General features: G+C 50.2%; 1 protein-coding gene across 5 annotated transcripts in view; it reads right to left on the reverse strand.

The window, feature by feature from the left end:
• Positions 1–2,493: 2,493 nt before the first annotated feature.
• Stpg1 (sperm tail PG-rich repeat containing 1) overlaps positions 2,494–21,345 on the reverse strand; it is a 40,590-nt gene continuing 21,738 nt past the window's right edge. For 4 of the 5 annotated variants that reach the window (XM_040756366.1, XM_021232686.2, XM_013120243.3 and 1 more), the window contains exons 5-9: positions 19,163–19,333; positions 14,377–14,488; positions 12,263–12,428; positions 6,014–6,204; positions 2,494–3,334 (exon numbers count right to left, since the gene is read on the reverse strand). In XM_040756366.1, coding sequence (XP_040612300.1) covers positions 3,258–3,334; positions 6,014–6,204; positions 12,263–12,428; positions 14,377–14,488; positions 19,163–19,333 — 717 coding nt within the window. In that variant the 3' untranslated portion in view covers positions 2,494–3,257. The remainder of the gene's footprint in view (positions 3,335–6,013; positions 6,205–12,262; positions 12,429–14,376; positions 14,489–19,162; positions 19,334–21,345) is intronic. The other variant, XM_013120244.3, reaches the window with a different exon arrangement.

Below are 21,345 nucleotides of genomic sequence, written 5' to 3' on the forward strand. Positions count from 1 at the left end.
GTGATCATAGGCTGAGGATCACTGTTCCAGAGAGGCATGGATACCCTTGGGTCTCTGTGACACATGCACACAGTGGAATCAGTATCCTCAGAGCATACCTGCAGCAGAACACAGGCCAGGTGCTGGCAGCCTCTTCATCTACAGTCTCCAGAAACCCACCAGCATATAAGATATGAGGGTTCACAAGTTAAAAAGTCCACCTGGCCCCCAAGGATAGTGTTCTACAAGCCTTGAAAAGGTCATTCCTGCCCTTGAGACAGTCAGGAGGCCAGGGATGCCATTGCGAGATTGTCATTCCCCAAAGCAAAAAGCTAGAAGGCTCGGAGATTCCGGCCTTTCCAACAGCTTTCTCTTTAGGAGGGTAGCTGCTGACAGCTTTCTCTTTAGGAAGGTAGCTGCTGACGGGTGGAGAGCACTACCTGTCTGCAGGTAACTGCTGCCTGGTGGATTTACAGCAAGAGAGTGAGGGTAAAGGTGGAAGAAAGAGAAAAGGGAGGTGTCCTGGTTACTACTACTGTGATGAAACACCAGGACCAAAGCAACTTGGGGAGGAAAGGGTTTATGTGGCTCACACTTCCACATCACTGTTCATCACTAACGGAAGTCAGGACAGGAGCTCAAACAGGGCAGGAACCTGGAGGCAGGAGCTGATGCAGAGGCCACGGAGGAGAGCTATTTACTGACTTGCAACCCATGCCTTGCTCACCCTGCTTTCTTAGAGAACTCAAGACCACCAGCCCAGGGGTGGTGGCTCCCACAATGGAATGGGCCCTCCTACAACAATCACTAACTAGGAAAATGCCCTACAGGGTTGCTGGCAGCCTGGTTTATGGAGGCATTTTCTCAATTGACTCATTGTCTCTCAGATGACTTTAGCTTGTGTCAAGTTGATATAAACCCCCCCAGCACTAAAGGAGTAAGAAGAGGGAAAGGAGGGAAAATTAATAAAAAACAATGGCTGAACCAGTGAAAGAAGCAAGATGACAATCTAGTGGGTATCAGACCTGGCTGCTCTAAGCATGGCTATCAGACACGCAGCACTGACACTGCCTGGAACATGTCTAAATGCAGGTTCTCTGCCACACTCGTGCACGCGTGCGCGCGCACACACACACACACACACACACACACACACACACACACTGAGTTTGTATCCTAACATGATAGCCAAGTGGTGTGTGTGTGCACTATCATTTGAGAAGCACTTGGGTAAGACAGCAGTGCATCCTAGGTGTAGCTAGCTCTGCCCCAGTCACACACAGGACTGTGTAGATCAGTGTGCTGCTGCATGGCTGTAACCCGGCCCTCAGGAGGCCAAGGCAAGAGGCTCTGGAGTTCAAGGACAATCGACTACAGAGGGAAGCCTTGAATCAAAACATCAGAACTCAATTTAAAATAGAAAAAGGAATTTAATAACAATGTCTGGATTTGAGTCTGGGCATGTCTGAAGGTTTAACTGATGGACAAAGACTCGCCCTGAATGTGGGTGGTACCATTATATGGACCAGCCTGAGTAAGACAGGAGCAAGGAGAAAGCTAGCTGAGTGCCAGCACTTGCCTCTCTCTGCTTCCTGTGACTACAGAGTGACCAGCCATCTCATGCTCACTCCTGCTGCCATATCCTGAGCTGTCCCAACCACCACACCGTCCCCACCATGATGCTTACACTGAGGAATTCACCCTTCTTTCTATCAGATATTCTGGTCAAGCAACGAGAAAGATGACTGATCCCATGCCCCAATTAAATGAAATCAGAGCTTTTGAGATTCAAGCTAGGCATGACCCTAGAGTGGGACCTGTGCCTGCTCCCAGGTAGCCTAACGAACATCTGGGGGTTGAGACAGAACTCTGAGCAGTTTGGGACATATTCAGAGTGTCGGAGGACATCACACAGACCACCCGAGCTCAGGGCTCAGCCCCAACAGTGAATTCTGGAATGTGTGGTAAGCCCCGCCCTTCTCACCACCTCCGAGTGCCTGCTTCCTGGTCTACTTGGGGAGACAGTCATTACTTGGTGGAGCATCATGATGACTGAAGAGGCCTTAAGTAACTTCTGGTACATTGTCAGCCTCTGGTCAATGTGACCCGAGACCAGGGGACTCCAGCCCAGCAGGTCCCTAGGATCAGTATGACCAGAAGCCCCCATGCTTCCTGGGTATACCAGACTATCTCATCATTCCAAAGCTCTAGCTTGCAGGAATCTGAAGTTCACAAAGAGCCCAGCTTCTGTGAGAAGCAAAAATTCCATTTAATTGAATGTTTCTTCAGCCCTTTCTTCCCACCTCCCCAATGCCCCCCCAGGAGAAAAGCCAATCAGGAAGCCAGTCTACATGGGAGGCCCATGATGCGCAGTTCCCAGAGTACTTCAAGGAATATGCCTTGGGAAGCTAACCCTTCCCAGGCACCCTGGAAGGAGATCTGGAGGAGAGAAGGAAGCCCAAGGGGATCCCGTCTAGAACAGCGGTAGACATAAGCAACACCTGGGGACAGAGAGGGTGTGTGATCAGTTTAATTTCATCTTGGTTCTTGGTCAGCTCTCCCTCTAGCCATTGCAGGCAAGCCATGATCTGTTAGAACCACTGTACGACTAAAAATTGATGCTTTCTCAGAACTGGGGTGGGAAGTTAGGAAGACGACAGAGACCAGGGCAGGCAGAGGCAGGGTTGGGGACCATGGTTCCAGGCCTCTAGCTTCAGCTGGGTCCTCCCTTGCCTGGAGATGAATACAAGTCCATGGGTGATGAGTGATTCATGACTGGTTTCCACGTTCATGCTGTGTAATAACCAGGCATAGCTGAGGGCAGGGGTGTCCAGGGAATAGCCTTGCGATTCTGTTGCGGGCACCTCCAGACATCCTGCCTCCAAGAAGTCAAGGACAATTGGAGGTCAGGGCCCATGGACCAGGCCTCAGAGCCCTGACTGATTCTTCTAAGCAAGGAATTCACCACAGGCTGTCTTGGCAGTAGGCTGAGGCTGCACATCAGAGTCCATGCTTCAAGATCCCTTAACTCAGGGCATAGGAGTCACCAAAACCAGCTCGGAGGCTGACGTGGAGGTAGCCAGAGAGCTCTCTACCAACTCCTTTCTATTCAGGAAAGTAAGGGGGACAGGGGTAGCCAGTCTCCAGAAGGCAGCTCCAGACAATGTGTGACCCTGGGCTGGGTGACAGAGGAAGAGTATGTTCTGCTGATGGGTGTCCGGGGGAGCAGGGTCAGGGGCCTGACTGGATAAGCCTCTCCCTGAGCTCCTGTGGCATTGTTATATCACTGGGATCCATTTGTTGTCCTCGTTGTAGAGAAAGGATTGCTTTCCTGGGATCTCTGGCTTGTATGTGGCTGAAGAGAAAGAAAGAAATGGCATCAAAAGACAGTGGTGGCTGCAGGGGCCTGGCCTGGCCTCAGAACTGGGAGGGGTGAGGGAGCCCTGCTCCTGTCCTGCAGCCTACATGTGTTGAGAACAGGTAAGAAGCAACTTGCATGGCTCTTTTGTCGTTGTTGTTGTTGTTAAGGGTAGGGGTAGAGGTCACCTTCAGGTATGTTCCTCTACCCCGCTCCACTTTTAATTTATTTTGAGACAAGGTCTCCCACCAAACCTTCAGCTCTATCCATCTCCATCCTAGGTCACAGGTCACACCATTGACTCTGGCTTTTGCATGGGTGCTGGGGATCCAAGCCTGGTCCTTACACCTGCACAGTAAGCACTTGGCCTACTGGGCCATCTTCCCAGTCCTGTTTCAAGGCTCTTAACTGTCCCAGGCTGGCCTCTGAACTGTGGCTTCTGACATTCTTTGACTCTTTGTAACTTCTATAACAGAGCTAATTTTACAATACTGCTTTCTAGAAAATGTGAAATGAACAATTGGGGTACAACAGTATTCTTGAAGAGAGGGTTTAAGTTGGAAGGGTTTTGTGTTAGTTCAAAACTTTCCAGAAAAACTGAAAGCCATGGCCATTCCAAGACATATTTCTCTAACAAACAAGTCTTGGGAGTCACAGTCCCAGGATCTCTCCCATGTCTCCTCAGGAAGTTACTGAAGGGAGCCCATGGGTCCAGGCAGACTTATGCCTGCTACAGGCACCACAACAGATGTATACACTTGCATCCTCCTAGCATACCCTCAGGATCATCTTGTTGGAGGTGACCACAGCAACAGGAATGGTCTGTTGGAGCACTGCCTTGGGGTCCATATTTCAGGAACCCCTCGTTGGAGCACTGCCTTGGGGTCCATATTTCAGGAACCCCTCATTGGAGCACTGCCTTGGGGTCCATATTTCAGGAACCCTTCGTGTGCATCATATTCTGACACCATTCCCAAAGGACCCAGCAAAACAGCCAGACCGAGAACCCCACCCATCCCCAGGCCTCCGGAGCTCTAGACATGGTTCCTGCACTGGTCAGGCGCTCTCCAGAGCAAGACCTCAGCCTCTCTGATCTGATTGTCATACATCTGCAAAACCAGAGCTGGGAACCTGGCCTCCCTTCCCCAGCATCTCTCTGACCACTTCCTCATCTATGGGTGAGAGCAAGGAAGGGCTTCTCTCCTGCCAGACTGATGCCTCTGGAGGCCAGCACCAGCCTAAGTCACCTTAGTGGCTTCCCAGAATGGGAGTGTCAACAGTGCTTGGGTGTGAATGACAAGGTGGCCACCTTGTCAGTTCTGCTTTCCAGTTCCTGTGCACATGGCGCATGCCAGCAGCTCTGGCCACTGTCAGAGGGAGGCAAGGGGGGCTCGAGAGAGCTGCAGATGGGTGGGGAAGCACAGAGACCACCCATCACTGTGGAGCGAGCCCCTGGGGATAGGAAACTGTCAGGACGCTAACTCTCAGGGAGATCTAGATGCAATGAGTAAGCTCCTCCAGCTCATCGGTCAGGAGGGAGGAGCTAAGTGGCTTCAGAGACCCACTCCTTCAGATGCCTCTGGAGTCCATCACAAAGAAGGCACACTGCCTGGAGACTCAGCCCTACCACAAATGCCCAGAGCAGTAGGCAGCCTGCCCTTCAGAACTTATCTAGCTTTAAAATTTCTTGTCTGTCTAGACTAGAGGCTTAGATATCTTTAAAAAGTCTTTTGAGAATCTTACAAATGCTATGGCCCTTTCCTTTTAGTACAATGTTACAATGTCTGGGGCTGGAACAATGGGACAGTAACGAGCCAGTCATACAAGCATGAGGACCTGACTTTAGCTCCCCAGAGACCATGGGAAAGCCAGGGTGATGACATGTGCCTGCCACCCTAACACTGACGGTATCAAGACAGACAGATGCCTCAGCTCACTGGCCAGCTGCCTAGCAGACTCTCTGAACTTTAGGTTCAGAGAGAGACCTTGTCTTCAAAAATAAAATGGAGGTGTTGAGATGACTCGGTGGTGTAAAGCCCTTACTAGTTCAGTCCCCAGGATCCACAAGTTGTCCTCCTACAGTCACACATGTTATGGAATGTGAGACAGACAGACAGACAGACAGAGAGGAGAGAAGACAGGAATGGAGGGGAGGGGAGAGGAGGGAAAGGAAGGGAAGAGGGGAGCAGGAAGGGGAAAGGAACAGAGGGAAGAGGGGAGAGCAGGAAGGGGAGGGGAGGGGAGAGAGGGGAGGAGAGAGAGGGGAGGGGATGGAGGGGAGGAGATGGAGGGGAGAGAGGGGAGGGGATGGGGGGAGAAAGGGGAGGGAAGGGGAGAGAGGGGAGGGGAGGGGAGGGAAGGGGAAAGAGGGAAGGGGAGAGAGGGGAGGGGAGAGAGGGGAGGGGAGGGGAGGGCTGCGAGGTGCACACTTCAGCCAGCACAGTCACTACCACCCAGAGCCTCTGGCTTCTTGGACCTCCCAGCCTTGGTTTCAAATCCAAAGCCCTCTTTACATTGAGAAACAAAGCATTTTAGCGCTCTGAAACTGTGAGCCCATGACCTGCTAAGCCATCTCACCCTTGTAACCTGTTTAGCAAACAGCCCATAAACTGTAGGTATTTGATGGCCTCGGAATGACAAACTGTAGCGGAAGATTTGGGGTCACAGTTCTCTGACCTGGACCAGGCAGGCTTGGTTTGGATGACAACACTGGCCATCGGCTGGTATTGGACACAAATGATGCACTGGAGATGAAATGCTTAGGGGGTCCCTCGTAGTCCACAATCTCATACTGACCAGGCCCAGGGAGAGGTGGCTTTGGGGGCAGAGGCAGAGGGTGGGCAGAAAAGTTCAGGAGTGTGCCTTTCCTTTAGAAAAGACAAAAGGAAAGATGTCACCAGAGCAGCCTTATGGGGGAAATGGTAGAGTCTAAAGAACAGGCGATACCTGCGCCCCCAGGCTTGCCGCCCCCCCCCCCCCCCGGCTCACACACCACCAGGCTCACCGTGGCCAGTATCTATCCTAGCTCAGTTGCTTGTGAGCCCAGGGTCTCCAGACCTCAGTTTTCTTGTCTATACAATGACAACCATACCTCACAGGCTTGTCAGGGTTGAAATGAGGTGTGCTACCTAAAACAAGGTCCTCAGGGCAGTGAGAACACAAACACATTTCTGTTATAGACACCTGCTGCAGAGCTCATTGGGAAAATCAGGGACCACTGATTGTCTGTGTTGACTGTGATCAACTGGTAGAGTCTAGCTGGAGCTCTGAGAACTGAAGCCTGGATGAAAGAGGCCTTGATGAGCCACTTGTGATGTCTGCATGGCCTGAGAAGAGGAGGCCTCATCCTGCCTTCCAGGGATTTGCTGTTCCACAACTGGCAGATTTCTATTGAGATTCCAGAACCCTGCTAGGTTCCCCTTAAGGCTGGAGGCAGTGGTAGAAGAGCACTGGGATGGAATCTAGAACTTCTACAGGGTACTCACCCTTATATTATAACTGTTCCAGACTGCTATCTTTCCCTCTGGAAAGGAAGTCTATTTTGTACAGCATCTTCACCATAAAGTCATTAAACAAATGCCTAAGTAGGAGGACCAAGCCTACCTATAAGTTTGCCCATGTGTAAGTTGAGAGGGTTAAATGAGAGGACCTTTGAGGACTGTCCCATCACCTCAACCAACAGTTAGGATGGTTACTGGGTGTCCAGCCATCTGGGGAGTCAAGTCACTGTGCAGGAGAAGGGCTGCCTCTCACCTGAGGCTTCTTCTGGGGCCTTTCCTGGAAAGGGGAGTGAGGTTCTCAGATCCCAGAACCCGGAAGGGACACAGTGCCTGAAAGCAGTGGGAGAGTCCTGGCTCCCAACACCCTGCTGACTTTGGGTCTCTCCCTTCTTAACTCCCAAGATCCAGGACACCTAGAGCTGTCTAGTCAACCTCCTTATTTGCTAAAGGAGCTGGTGTCCATAGAGATGGTAGCATACATAAAGTCAGACACAGGTACAAACTTGTGTCTCTGTGGGACAGGTCTCTCAGTGCCAACAAGTTGGAGACACACCATGACAGAGGTGTCTGGGATTCAGAGACACCTGCATGTAGTATGAATTCTACTCATGCCACTGACTGGTTATATCTGCAGCAGGGAGTGAGAACCCCTACTCTTTATAGGGAAGCTATGAAAACAAAATTAAAAGAAAACAGGACTGTGAAGCATCTCCCACAGAGCCAGTGCATATGCAGGGCTCACACCTCACACCAGGGCCACTCAGGTGTGGGGATGCTCCCCCTGCTAGGGAGGCCATGAAAAGCCACCAGCTCTGCTGGAGGCTTGAACCTTCTAACAGCTGGCTTGGATGTATTAGAACAAAGGTACCCACAGGAAGAAGGTAGAATGTACCCCCAACTCCGTATGGAGGACCTGGCTTTAGGGTGTGCTCAAGAGCCTTGCTTCTTACAATTAAATGCTACCTCACCCCTGCTCTAGCTGTGACTCCCTTCCTAAGGCACCCTGAGAAATTCCGTGTGTGTGTGTGTGTGTGTGTGTGTGTGTGTGTGTGTGTGTGTGTGTGTGTGTGTGTGTGTGACTGGCTACATTTTGAGACAGACCTGACTCCTGGAAGTCACAACTGGAATGAACCAACTATCAGATGAAGCCATTCATCGGTCTGGGTCACTCCCAAGCCCAAGAGTCCCACATTCTTTGGCAAGTAGTGCTGCGACTGACGTGTCCACTTGCCCAAGCAGGGGTAGCTGCTGGAGGCTGGTCGGGCTGGGCCCACATCACATATCTGCACGTTTGATTGGAACGGCCCCTTCCTGCAGTCTATCATAGTACTAGGGATGCCCCACCTCCGCAGCAGAATGCGGGGGTCTCCAGTGAACACCACCTTTATGTGCAGCTCCAGTCAAGAACATTGAGGAGTCTAGGCTGTTTTGGGCTGGGAAGTCCACAGCTAGTGCCACCTGAGTGGTGACAGTGAAGAGTGCAGCTGTGGCCTGAATGTCGCCTTCCCTGCCCCCCGGCTATGTGTCTTCAGCAAATCTGACCACCCTAGACTGTACGCTTTCACTCCTGTGTCTGTCAGAAAGGGAGTTTAAAAGTCCTGAACACAAATAAAAGCAAATGTCTGTAATCCCAGCACTCGGGAAGCAAAGGCAGGCAGATCTCTGTGAGTTCAAGGCAAGCCTGGTCTACAAAGCAAGCTCCAGGACAGCCAAACTGATATACAGAGAAACCCTGTCTCAAAAAAAAAAAAAAAAAAAAAAAAAAAAAGGTCCTGAGTGCAAATACAGGCACATGTCTGTAATCCCAGCACTTGGATGGCTGAAGCAAGAGGACTGCCACAAATCTGACTCTATAGAGAGTGCCCAGGCAGGCAGCCTGGGCTATACTGTGAAGCCCTCTTATGAAAACAGGAGTGCAGACATGATTGCCACTAGGGGATCCAAACCTGCACCCTGGGAGAGGTCAGCAGGGAACCTTCAGGTAGGGAGAGTAGGGAGGGACTCCAGCAGTGGGCACATGGGGCAGACATGGTAGAGAAGTGCCAGCCTCAGGCCTTTTGTGGCATCTGGGCTCCCTCACCTTCTCTGCCCCTATGGGGCTAGGGGCCTATGAGTAAGGCGACATCACCACCCCTAAAGAGTAGGGTAAGCAGAGAGCACAGTAGGCGTGTGTGTGTGTGTGTGTGTGTATCTATGTATGTTTGCATGTGTGTCTGTGTGTCTGTGTGTATCTATGTATGTTTGCATGTGTGTGTCTGTGTGTATCTATGTGTGTTTGTATGTGTGTGTCTGTGTCTATGTGTGTCTATGTGTGTGTGTGTCTGTGTGTGTCTGTGTGTGTGTCTGTGTGTCTGTGTCTGTGTGTGTGTCTGTGTGTGTCTATGTGTGTGTGTGTCTGTGTGTGTCTGTGTATGTGTCTGTGTCTGTGTATGTGTCTGTGTCTGTGTCTGTGTCTATGTGTCTGTGTCTGTGTCTATGTGTGACTGTGTGTGTGTCCATGTGTATGTCTGTGTGTTTGTGTGTGTGTGTGTGTGCATATGTGCATATGCACGAGTGCATACAGGAAGAAGACTCACCAGGAGGGCCCCAACAGGTGGGCGTGCACGAGTGGAGGTGAGTGTATAGAGAAGGGCACTCTGCAGGAAGGAGCAGCGTGGGCAAGGGCACGGGGCTGAGAGCAGTGCCGTTCTGGGTCTTTCTGGGAGGGAATGTGTGACTGAAAGGCCATAATCAGAGCTCCCTCTTAACTTCACATGTACAGGGTCTGTGGGGAAGTGGGGGAGAGAATAGTGAGAAATGAGAGAACAGCCTAGAAATAATGGAGGGACAGGGGGCTGAAGGCAGACACTATCATCTCAAACTGTGGGGGTGGGGGAGTGGGAAAAGAAGGTTGCAAAGAAGGTGATGGAGTCCAGACATCAAAAGCCCCCTTGCCCAGGACATGGTGCAATTGGGAAATCACAGGTGCAGTGGCCACACCCAGGATATGTGTGACCGGCGTGGGTTTGGTGGTTTAGTAACGGATGGAAACATCTATCAAGCTGCTCCACAGCGGGGATTAAGCACACTCCAGCTTCCAAGGGAGCCCTTTGTCAGTGGCTCAGAGATAATGGATGTCTTCACGGTCTCAGCAGGTCACTTGTAGAAGGCATCTAGGACCCCCTAGACACTCCCAGGCACAGCTTCTCCGCCTCAGGGATTCCCAGGTTTGGGAGGGATAAAAGGGCAATTTCTCACAATTCCTCTCCACATTAAAGGGCAACTGATTGCCTCTGGGGTGGAATGCAGTATCTATCTGTTCTTCAGGGTAGGGACAGTGACAGATGAGCCGCCTGAGAAGATGCATCCCACAGCGAATTGACAATCCCCGGGAACTTTAGGTGGGCCCAGCATAATTGGCTCAGCCTAATTATTGGATTGGAGCTGGGCCAAGGCGCTAGGTTCTCGGGCTACCCTTGACAGGATGGTATACCATGCAAAGCCGGAGGCTTAGCGACTCCAGGAAGTGGAGGAGAGGAGTCTCTGGGTGTTCCTCCACCTGGCAGCAGGTGGCACTGGGAGGACCCCATTCTCATCTCAAAGTCTTCACCGTGCCTTGCCCTGCCTCACCGAGTCACCCCCAGGATGGGTACTGAGGAACCGGGGAAGTGAAACTCGGGCTAACACTTGCTTCACATCTTGAGACAACCTGCAAGCCAACAACTCCTCCTAACTTTGAGTCAGTTGGGCAGCCGATGGCCAAGAACACCCACAATGCCTGCCTCAGCCACGTCTAACGAGGCCCAAGCACCAGCTCTGGCGTGACACTGTCCTACAGCTGCCACTCCAGAAAGCTCCTGGGTAGGCCCTCCTCATTGAGGCTTCCAGCTCTGGGCTGTAGGTTTGAGCCACCATACAAAATCACAGCTGTGTTCTATTTCAGTAGGATACAGAGCAGTCTCAAAGGTGATGAGTAAGAGCCAGATGCCAGAGACAGACGCTTCTCCCAGTTTGAACATTAGGTAATGCATTAAAACATCACACGGTCTCCATAAATACGCACGGCTTTTATGCGTCAGCTGGGAAAAGTAAGAACTGTTTCCAAGTTCTGCTTCATTCAGCCTCGCAGAGTCACAAAGAGGCAAGGAGAAGAGACTACAGGGAGGATAATGCCCGCCCCTAACCACAGTGCTTCCCAGGCAGACTAAGGAAAAGCTCATGGGCAGAGGGGACTCAAGGCAGCCTGAAGGAAGGAGTCTCTGACCTTTGGAGAGAGTAGCCATGACAGTCCCCTGCCCCAGGGCCTGGGAAGGATCCTGCGGAATCCCACAATGGGACCACAGAGGGAATTTACTGGTGGCCTCCATCTAAGCCTGAGTCTCTTCTGCAGGTCCTGTTTGACCTGACAGATTCCTGAGTAGCTGCCCAATGTTTCCAGCCCCCTGCCAGATGCCCACTGCAGCTGTGGCCCTGACGCCTGTCTTGCCTTCTTGGAGGGGCCCAGGTGTTCTTTCAGGGGACTGGGGTCAGGTTCCCAGTACCCACAAGACAGCTCACAACCGTTTATAGCCACAGTTCCAGAGGATCCATCACCCTCTTCTGGCCTCCAAGGGCACTGCAGACACATGGTGCACAAACGTGCATGCAGGCAAAACACCAATACACATAAAATAAAAACAAAAACTTTCCAACACAGTCCATCTCTCTCCACCCCCCGCCCCTGCTTTGATGGAGCAGGATCTGGCTAGGTAGCCCAGGCTAGCCTTGAATTCTCAATGCTCCCACCTCAGTCTCCAAAGTGCTAGGATTACAAGTGTGAACCCACCCACCCTGTTCTGTTCCTTTTTAAATCTGTGTTCATGCTAAGTCACCATTTGCACCTACTGTATGCCTGACAAATTTTCAATTCTGAAAGTAACCTTAAAAGGCATGAATTAAACCCGTTTAACTTCACAGATGAAGGCATGAGAGCTCTCAGAGTGTAATACACACTGCCCAAGGCCACACAGCGGAGCCGAAGTCCAGATCCAGCAGCTATCCATCAAGGCACCATGATGAGTGCATCCCAGCTCCTCCACATTATACAAGCAGAGCAATCGTGGTCCCAGGAGAAGCCGGCTTCACGGGTACCACAGAAAGATCCTAACAGCCCAGAGTCCTGTTGGCAGGATGTGAGTGTATGGACTCAGGCAAATCCCTCAGCCTTCCTGAAGCCTAGCTCCTTCCTCCAGGAAGCAAGTATGGTGATTCTACCATGGGGGAGGGGGGGACATGTTCCTAACAGATGCTACTCAGTTAAAATCATATACTCTCCAATGGCTTATTGAGTGTTGTAACATGGTAGCAGGGCCCCTGGACTAAGTCCTGCCTAAATGGTGCTCATTCTCATTTTGTCCCTTTGAGCATGCCCTGGAGCTACCTCAGAAAAAAAAAATGCAGGACTCACGGGATATGAGGCTTTTTCAGAATCTTGGTCTGATCGTTGGGATTGTAGTAACCAGGCCCTGGGCCTGTTGATGTCAGTTTTAACCCACGGCCAGTTTTGGATTTGAAGCAGGACACTAAGACCTTTGGCGATCGCTTCACCAGAGACTCGTTGACATTGTAATGGCCTGAACGGAGAGAAAACAGTGACATAGGATGAGACACTCTCTCCCCAGATCAGTGAAGCAGCACCTGCCACCAGCTCTCCCAGGTACCCCACAGCCGGCACAGTGACAATGTCACTTCAGTGGGTCCCAGTGGGTCCCACGAGAAGGTTGCCTCTGTGGGCTGAAAGCCAGGCCTTCCACTTGGATGACACATTTCAACCCGTGGGACTCACTGCAGCCTGGCCAGGTGGGTGGGTCTCACCCTTCCAACCTATACCCAGGACCCTGCAGCTCAGAGATAGGAATTAACTAGTCAGAGGACAAGCATCCAACCAGGCACCTAAGGAATACCCCAAATACTGCTGCAGCCCTATACTGACACAACTTCCCCTCTGTAGAGTAAACACTCACTCCATTTTCGGGGTACAGGGTGGTTCCAGTAGCTGAATAGTATCTTAAATGTAATGTAATGTCAGTGTGTGTGTGCACGCATGTGTGTATTATACATACATGTATATGCAGGCATGCATTCCTGTGTGCACACAAAGAAAGGCCAGGGTCGCTCTGCCATGCTCTGTAACTTTTTGTCTTATTTCAGATCTCTCACTGACCAGGCTGGTGACCGACAACCCCAGCAATTCCTGTCTCTGCCCTCCACAACACTGGAGTTATGGGCACATGTGTGACCACACCCAGTTTTTTTTTTAAATATAGGTAATGGGGATTTGAATTTGAATCCTCGTGCCTGTACAACAAGTACCCCTACCCGAGGAACCACCTCCCCAGCCCTAAGCAATAGATTCTTAATTTTTTATTTTATTATTTTTAGGTGTCCTTGTTTGCATGTGGGCACGTGAGGTAAGTGCCCCTGGAGGGCTCAGATCTCCTGGAGTTCTCTTGGAATTCCAGACACTTGTGAGCCACCTGAAGTGGATGCTGGGAACTGAACGTGGGTCCTCTGGGAGAGCAACAAGAACTCTTAGCCACTGAGCCACCTCTCCAGCTCTGCACAGTAGGCTCTTATTGAGAGTCCAGTGTGTGGAGAGCCCATACCCATGCTCTGTCTTAAGAAAATATTCGCCGGGTGGTGGTGGCGCACGCCTTTAATCCCAGCACTCGGGAGGCAGAGGCAGGCGGATCTCTGTGAGTTCGAGGCCAGGCTGGACCGATAGCCTCCGAAACAATACAGAGAAACCCTGTCTCGTAAAAACCAAAAAAAAAAAAAAAAAAATTCAAATCCACTTCACTTGTGCACAAAGTTTAAAGGCAGGGGAGATAATTTGAGTTTTCAAAGCATGTGACTTTGTTTTGTTTGAGTTTTCGTTTTAGAGATGGAGCCTCACTCTTTAGCCCTGACTGGCCCCGATCTTCCTGCTTTTGTCTTCTTGAGAGGGTGATTTTGTTTTAAGCAGAATTTACTTCTCCATTGGAAAAGTGATGACTAGAACACCGTGAGATGTCAGTCATCTCCAGGAAAGGCACCTGGGAACAGCTGGATGACCCCATGGGAACAAGAGGGACACTGGCCCTGTGCTGGAGGAGCAGTTTGGTCCCCATTCTGTTCTTTGTTACAGGGGACCCTGGGGACCTCTGTGTTGACTGTGACGCACCATCCCAGGGCTCTGTGGTCGGCTCTGGCTAAACTCCAAGGGTGCCAGCTTTGTTCTGCTGTATAAACAAACAAGGTGGGGCTTGGTGCAGGGGAGGGGGAGGGGTGCGCTGTGGCTGCACTGAGCCTCCTAATTAGTGATGGTTTTGTTGCTGGGCTTCAGCCTGCTCCTCTGGCTTTAATCTGGATTTGCTGAAATCTGACATGCCCTGCAATTTTCTCCACACCCTATGCCTTCCTGCCCCTCCTCTGAGTTCTGGGGCCCAAAGCTCCAGGCTTGACTGGGTAAGGCTGGAGGTCAGGCTGTGTGGACTCTCTGGACCCCTCTGCCCAGAGAAACAGGGTCAAGCTGCTGCTTACCTGGAGCTGGCCCTCCCGATGTGGCCAAGGGGAAGAATCCTCTTTCTGTTTTTGACAGAAACCCAACTCGAGCAGAGACATTGCTTTTTTGTTTGCAGGAAGGAATGGAGGCCTGTGTGGAGAAAACACATCCCATAGTTCAGTGTCTCCCTCCTCTGTGTCTTTGTCACCCTGCCTGGACAGGTGGCAAATATGAACCAAATTAAAACCCATCCTTCTTCTTCAACGTGAGTTGGAAAGATGACTCTGGCTGTGTCTTTACTTAACCTAAGTGGTCAGTGACACGCATGAATCATACAGGCACACACGAATGGACACACAGACTGTCATACACGCAAGCAGGCACAACCAAGGTGAAGCCAGAGGAGAATGGCTGGGAGGGGAACCTGTAGACTCTGGTCTCTGGCCCCTCTTCTGCCTGACTAAGGCTGTGTGGCCCTGCGCAGGTGGTTTAACCTCTGAGCCAGAGTTTTCTCTCTCTGTAAAATGCATCAGATGACCCTGACTCTGCCTGTTTTAGAGCACTGTTGTGGGCCAGGGAGGCCACCACAAACCACCTAGAGAAAGATGGGTTTGTTTGTTTGTTTGTTTGTTTGTTCTCAGTGCTGGGTTCTTGTGTGCCGTGGACCAGCTGCACCGTTGGGGAGGTGTTTTTACTGAGTGTATGGTGCAATGCTGTTACAATTTGTTAGCATTTCTTTTGCTGTCATTTTTATCCTTTCCAGGACAAGTCCTCATGCCTCCCAACCTGGTTCGTGTCTGCATTCTTCTCTGTGCAAACAGTACTTTCTAAACATGGCATCTGGGGTGCACTGAGTCCTATCTTTCAAGATTTTGATCAGGTCTGCCGTCACTCTCTTCTCTCTGCTTTTCTGGATGGACCAGAAGTTAAGAATTCTGACTGATCCACACAATATACAGCATCCCACGTGTTCAGAACTCTAAAAATGATGGGGGGGCAGGGAGAGGTTGGGTCTCTGGGGGCCTGAGATCATTCTTCTGTTATGCACGAATCACAAATATTTGAAGTGCCGATTTGTAGTCAGTCTCCTGTATTTGTTAGATAACAGAAGCAATAAAAATTGTGCCCAAGAACGCTGGGAATATTTGCTGAATGAGTGAAACTATTTGCTGGGGGGCTGGGACGGCTTGATACTCCCTGATACTTCTTTGTTTGAAAAAAAAGTTTCTTGAGAAATGCAGGTGGCATTTTGATTTTGTGCTGTCAGAGGTGGAGGAATGTAGCCTTTCCCAGGGTCCTGACGGTGGGTTACATGCAGAGAGCTCCCACACAAAGGCCAGATGGGCAGGCTAATTACTGGACAGGAGAGGACCATGCCCAGAGAGAAGATAATAACAGCCCCCACCGCAAAGGACTCCAAAAGAGAAGCCGGACTGAGGCTGGGCAAGTGGCTCAGGGCACAGCATGGCTAAAGGGATTATAGCCTTGGGGCTCCTTGCCTGATGCTGCCACCATTGTTCCCCGGGTTGGGGGAAAGCCTCCTGCAGACAAAACAGTTCCCTGGCTTTGTTCTTTACCCAGACAGAAAACCTGTGGAAAATGGGGCATTTTTGTATACCTACAGGAAGATTTCACCATTAGACCAAGAAAATACTCAGCAGGTAAAAACTGACCAAAGCTGAGTTACTGAGGCAATGTGGAGAGGAACTCCAGGTGTAGCTAATTGAACAATACACCTGGACCCTGTGCAGGGTGACTCCAAAACTTGGGAGGTTTGTGTGTGTGTGTGTGTGTGTGTGTGTGTGTGTGTGTGTGTGTGTGTGTGTGTGTGTGAAGACCCTGAAGGAACTACACCTGGCTCTTGGTGGCATTTGCCTTGGGAACCCACATTATAAGGGAACTGGCATGGGGCAGGAGGGAGGCTTCAGCGGTTAAGAGACATACCGCTCTTGCAGAGGACCAGAGTTTGGTACCCAGCATCCACAGCAAGTGACCCATTACTTACTGCCTATAACTCCAGTTCCAAGGGACTGATGCCTCTGACCTCCAAGGGCACCTGCACTAAGGTACATATACACTGCTCCCCCCCACACACACACACACATAATTTTAAAAGAATAAACTTTTTTAAGAAAGAGAAGTAGAATCACAAGGAAGGAGCTTTTACTCTGCTGGATTTCTACAGGGCTTAATAACATATTATTCAAAATATACATGTGTTATGTTCGGTCACCTTGAAATAGTCATTAACAAAATCCATGCACTCTATGGGATTGGGGGAATGACTTAGTCACTAAAAGGATTGATGAATAAACATAATTAATAATAACAATAAATGTAGACATCAATAGAGGAAGACACTGATGCCTTCACATGCACACACACACCACAAACACAGGAACACACACATGTACAGGTAGACACACGGTGCACACATATACCACACATACAGGTGTGTGTACACACACACAAGTGTACACACACCACACATGTATGTACCATGCATATACTGGCAGAAAACAAAAGATTCTGGTCTGGACCTTGGTCATTTGCAGAGTCACAGCTGTATGGACCCAGAGGTCACTCATTTGATGACAGACATTTATCACACGTTGTTAGTCCAGGTCCCCATGGAGCAGGGCATGTCTTGGAGGCACATAGAGGATGGAAGCTTCCAGGCAAAGTTCAAGCTATATCACCCTTCTGCTGCAACCAAGGGGACTGTGGAGGGTGCTCACAGGACCAGAGCTGTGCCTGTCTCCCAGGTGGCCAGGGGCTGGCTCTGAATGCGTGGATCTGTGCAGATCATTCTCCAGCCATACATTTCCTGGCTCCTGCCAGCCTAATAGCCTCCTCTCTGGAACCACACTACAGTCTAGAAGAGGTGTTCTAGAAACCTCCTAGGGTTATGTCCCACCCTTCCCAGTTCCCCTCAGGACTCCCCAGGGTACAGACAATAAAGTTCATACTCTCCCCTGGGGTCTTCAGTGACATGCTAAGATAACCACAATGAGCCCTGGAAACATGACTGATCCAATACTAAGACAGGCATAAATAACAAACGCACATCGAACTACAAAGACTCCAAAGGAGACAAGAGTCCTCCTGAAATATCTCATTAACAATCTTTTATCAGTACGTGGCTGATGTCAAACCAAAATAATATTTCAAAAGTTAACATATATAAATACAAGATGTTACAAAAGTTCATTTCACCAGCTCCTTTTTAGTTCTATACGCCACTACTAAAGTTTTCTAAATGACACAGCTCTCCTCCAGTTATACAGCCCAGCAGGCACCGCCCCTGCTCTGAGCACATTACAGTCCACTGGTCCACTCATATGCGGTGAGCTCTGTAGACAAATAAGCTTGACTTGCACACTGTGTTTCAGAAGAGGAACTTAAGAATGAGGTATCTGAGACCAAAGCCCTTTGAAATGCGGCCCCCTTTGGCTCACGCCTTCTGTATGGGATTGTGGGTCACACCCTGGATTTCAGGGTGCTCACGGGGGTTATGCTCTCCATGGTTTTTACATAGCCCCTAAAGCAGATATCCCCCAATTCCAGTGTATAGTCGAGGCTCCACACACCCCCAAGACTAGCCAAGGTTGGCCCACCCCCTACTCTGGGTTACTGCAGACCTGTGTGCCTGGTGCTATACTCATTCCCCAACCTAGATTGTCCCCATGAGTATCTTCAAGTCTGGAAGGTGAACACCTAGCCCCCACAGTACAGATCAACAACCCAAGTCCCGAGAGGGCTGGTGGAGCATGGGCAAGGCCCAGGGCACAATAGAGTGGACGCCTGACCAAAGCTTCCTGTCATGGGTAATCGTTTTGTACACTGTGAAGACGTGTTGATGTCTCACCTTGCCTGCCTAGGCGCCTTGGACTGGTTTAATAAAGAGCTGAATGGCGAATAGCTAGGCAGGACGGGATAGGTGGGACTTCCAGATCAAGAGAGGGCCTCATTCACCAGGCAGACACGGAGGAAGTGGGACACACAGTATGAGCAGGGGGCACGAGCTACATGGAAGAATGTAATTAACATAGACGGGTTAATTTCAGGCATAAGAGCTGGGTGGGAACAAGTCTAAGCTGAGGCTGAACTTTTGTACTTAACAAGAAGTTCGTGTCTTTATTTGGGAGCTGGTGAATCAAAGAAAATCAGACTACGCTTCCTGTAGGCATCCCTTCCCACCCATTCCTTCTTCTCAGAGTACTACCACTAACACACACGCACGCATATGCGTGCGTGCAGGCGCGCACGCACACACACGCATACACACACACACACACACACACACACACACACACACACACACACAGATTCCAGACACCTTGAATCCCAGCACTGAGTGGGCAGAGACAGGTGATTACATAGTAAGTTCCAGGACAGCCAGAGTTACATAGTGAGACCTTGTCTCAAAAAAACAAAAACATAGAACGAAACTGGGTTTCCCCTATTAAATTCTAAAAGCAAATGAATAGGGTCAGCAGATGAAATGGTACACACACACATATGTATGTATGCATGCACGCACGCACATGCACACACACACACACGTATGAGAGAGTAAAACACTGTCATGCTCTGTGAGAGGGGTGAGTGGAAGCAGTGGGCTTCCTGCAGCTCCCTGCCGCCCTCTACCGTTGCCCAACCTTCAGATTCTTGCCTTACCCTCAGTCACCCCTCTCTGTCCCCAACTTGTCACAGTGCTCACTGGCTGACCCTCTGTGTTAAAATGCTGTTTCCCCAAGCCTCACACACTGGCAACACAGCCTTTCAGCATGGGCACTGGACAGGGGCAGGTGATGCCCTTACATTGTAATGGTTCGGGGCAGGGGTTCCAGATCTGAGCACTTTCATGAAGCTTGGAAGCTGGAACATGCTGGAACAGGAGTTGCTGAAGTCCTTCTTGGAGACCAACTCTGAGCGGATGGTGTACGCATTGGCAGCAGGATACTTAGAAATGATGTTGCCCAGTCGGGCACACTAAGGAAGAAGGAAAAGAGTCAGCATTTCCAAGTGTCCTGGGGACCGTGAAGACAGACAAAAGAAAAGGACCGTGCCTGAGTCCATTGCAGTCCGACTGCGTGCTTGCTCGTTTGCCTGATTATTTGTTGAGACAGGACCTCGCTCTGTAGCCTGAGCTGGCCTCAGACTTGCCTGATTAGTTGTTGAGACAGGACCTCACTCTGTAGCCTGGGCTGGCCTGAAGCTTGCTGTATGGCTCAGGCTGGCCTCAGACTTGCCTGATTATTTGTTGAGACAGGATCTCACTCTGTAGCCTGAGCTGGCCTGAAGCTTGCTGTATGGCTCAGGCTGGCCTCAGACTTGCAGCGTTCCTCCTGCTTCATCCACCCCAGTGCTGGCATGCTGGGCACTAGTCACCATGCCCAGCTTACAAGCACTTTTTCCCAAAGAGGTGAGGCTATAGCAAGTAACAGTGTTAATTGGACCTCAGGCTTTGAGGGCTCATTCTTGGGAAATGCAAGTTCAGACCCATTCCAACTTCTGTAAACTAATTTAAAGTATTTGTCATCTGTTTGGGACCTGGAGAGAGTGATTTTCCCAGCGTTACATTTTCACTGCACCCTGCTCCAGGCCACTCCCACCACTCATCAGCTGTGGGGTGAGTCCCATGGTAGGAAGGGTTAGACTGGTCCCAGTGGTGTCTATAGGGAGCTGCTTCAGATAGCTTAAAGGGGCAGGGCTACTCAGGAATTCCTCCCATCCCCACCAAAGCACTGTTTTCATGCCAGGGGCAGTGGCACACACCTGTGGTACAGAATTTGGGAGGCAGAGACAGGAAGACAGTGAGTTTGAAGCTAGCCTGGGCTACACAGTGAGAACAACAAATCCCAGAATGCATAAAATCCCTAAAATACTTACGTTTTAACAGAACCAATTCCGCCCCTTCTGGAAATCGTTATAAACTATTTTGAGTTCAAAAACAAACACACTGTTTGCCATATGAATGGGGGCAAAAGCCTTAGAAACTCACTGATAACATCTCCTTACCCTATGACAGCATGGCTAGCATTAGGATCTGATAAACTCACTGATAACATCTCCTTACCCTATGACAGCATGGCTAGCATTAGGATCTGATAAACTCACTGATAACATCTCCTTACCCTATGACAGCATGGCTAGCATTAGGATCTGATAAACTCACTGATAACATCTCCTTACCCTATGACAGCATGGCTAGCATTAGGATCTGATAAACTCACTGATAACATCTCCTTACCCTATGACAGCATGGCTAGCATTAGGATCTGATAAAAACAAAAAAGTTCCCATAATTTTATGGTGAAAAGCTTGGGAACACTGCCCTGGGTTCTCTCCACTCAACAGAGGTCAATACCAGCCAGGCACAGGAAGTGGGGGAAGCCGGAAGCGACCTTTACCTCCCTCTACCCACTGCTCCAGGGCTGGGTGGAGACAGCTTTCAACAGTGGCATGGGGTGTGGTTTTACCATACAGGGCTGTCCTCATCTGGATTCTAACCGGGGTTCAAATCCAAGCTGAAGCTATAAGGCCCTTCAGTGTTCTCAGCAGCAAGGACTACGTCACTGGCAGCAGCCTTCACTTTCTAACTGCTTGTTTACCCAGGATTTGTTGTTGCCTTCCGTTCTTACAACTTAGAGCAGCAAACATTATGGCCATTTCACAGCAGAAGAAACTCAACTGCTAATAAAGCCGTGTGGGGCCACCGTCTTCAGCAAGGCAGTCTGGCTCCACCTGGTGACACGGATCAGATATGACATTTGAAAGAGAAATGGGTCAGGAGGTATGGCCCTGGAGGGACAGCAAATGTTTTCTACCCTGGCATCTTTTTTGCCTTTAGAGACTTACTGCTTTTATGTTTGGAGGGCGGGGCAGGATGGGGTGGGGAGGAGTTCTATAAAACGCCTGTGATGCCAAGTTCCCTGAGGCGTCATAATAGGATTAATGTCTGCCGTGCTCACTGTCCAGCTCTGCACCCTGCATTTATTTAC

Source organism: Mesocricetus auratus, unplaced genomic scaffold, assembly GCF_017639785.1.
Source record: "Mesocricetus auratus isolate SY011 unplaced genomic scaffold, BCM_Maur_2.0 Super-Scaffold_100014, whole genome shotgun sequence".
NCBI classification, from domain to species: Eukaryota; Metazoa; Chordata; class Mammalia; order Rodentia; family Cricetidae; genus Mesocricetus; species Mesocricetus auratus.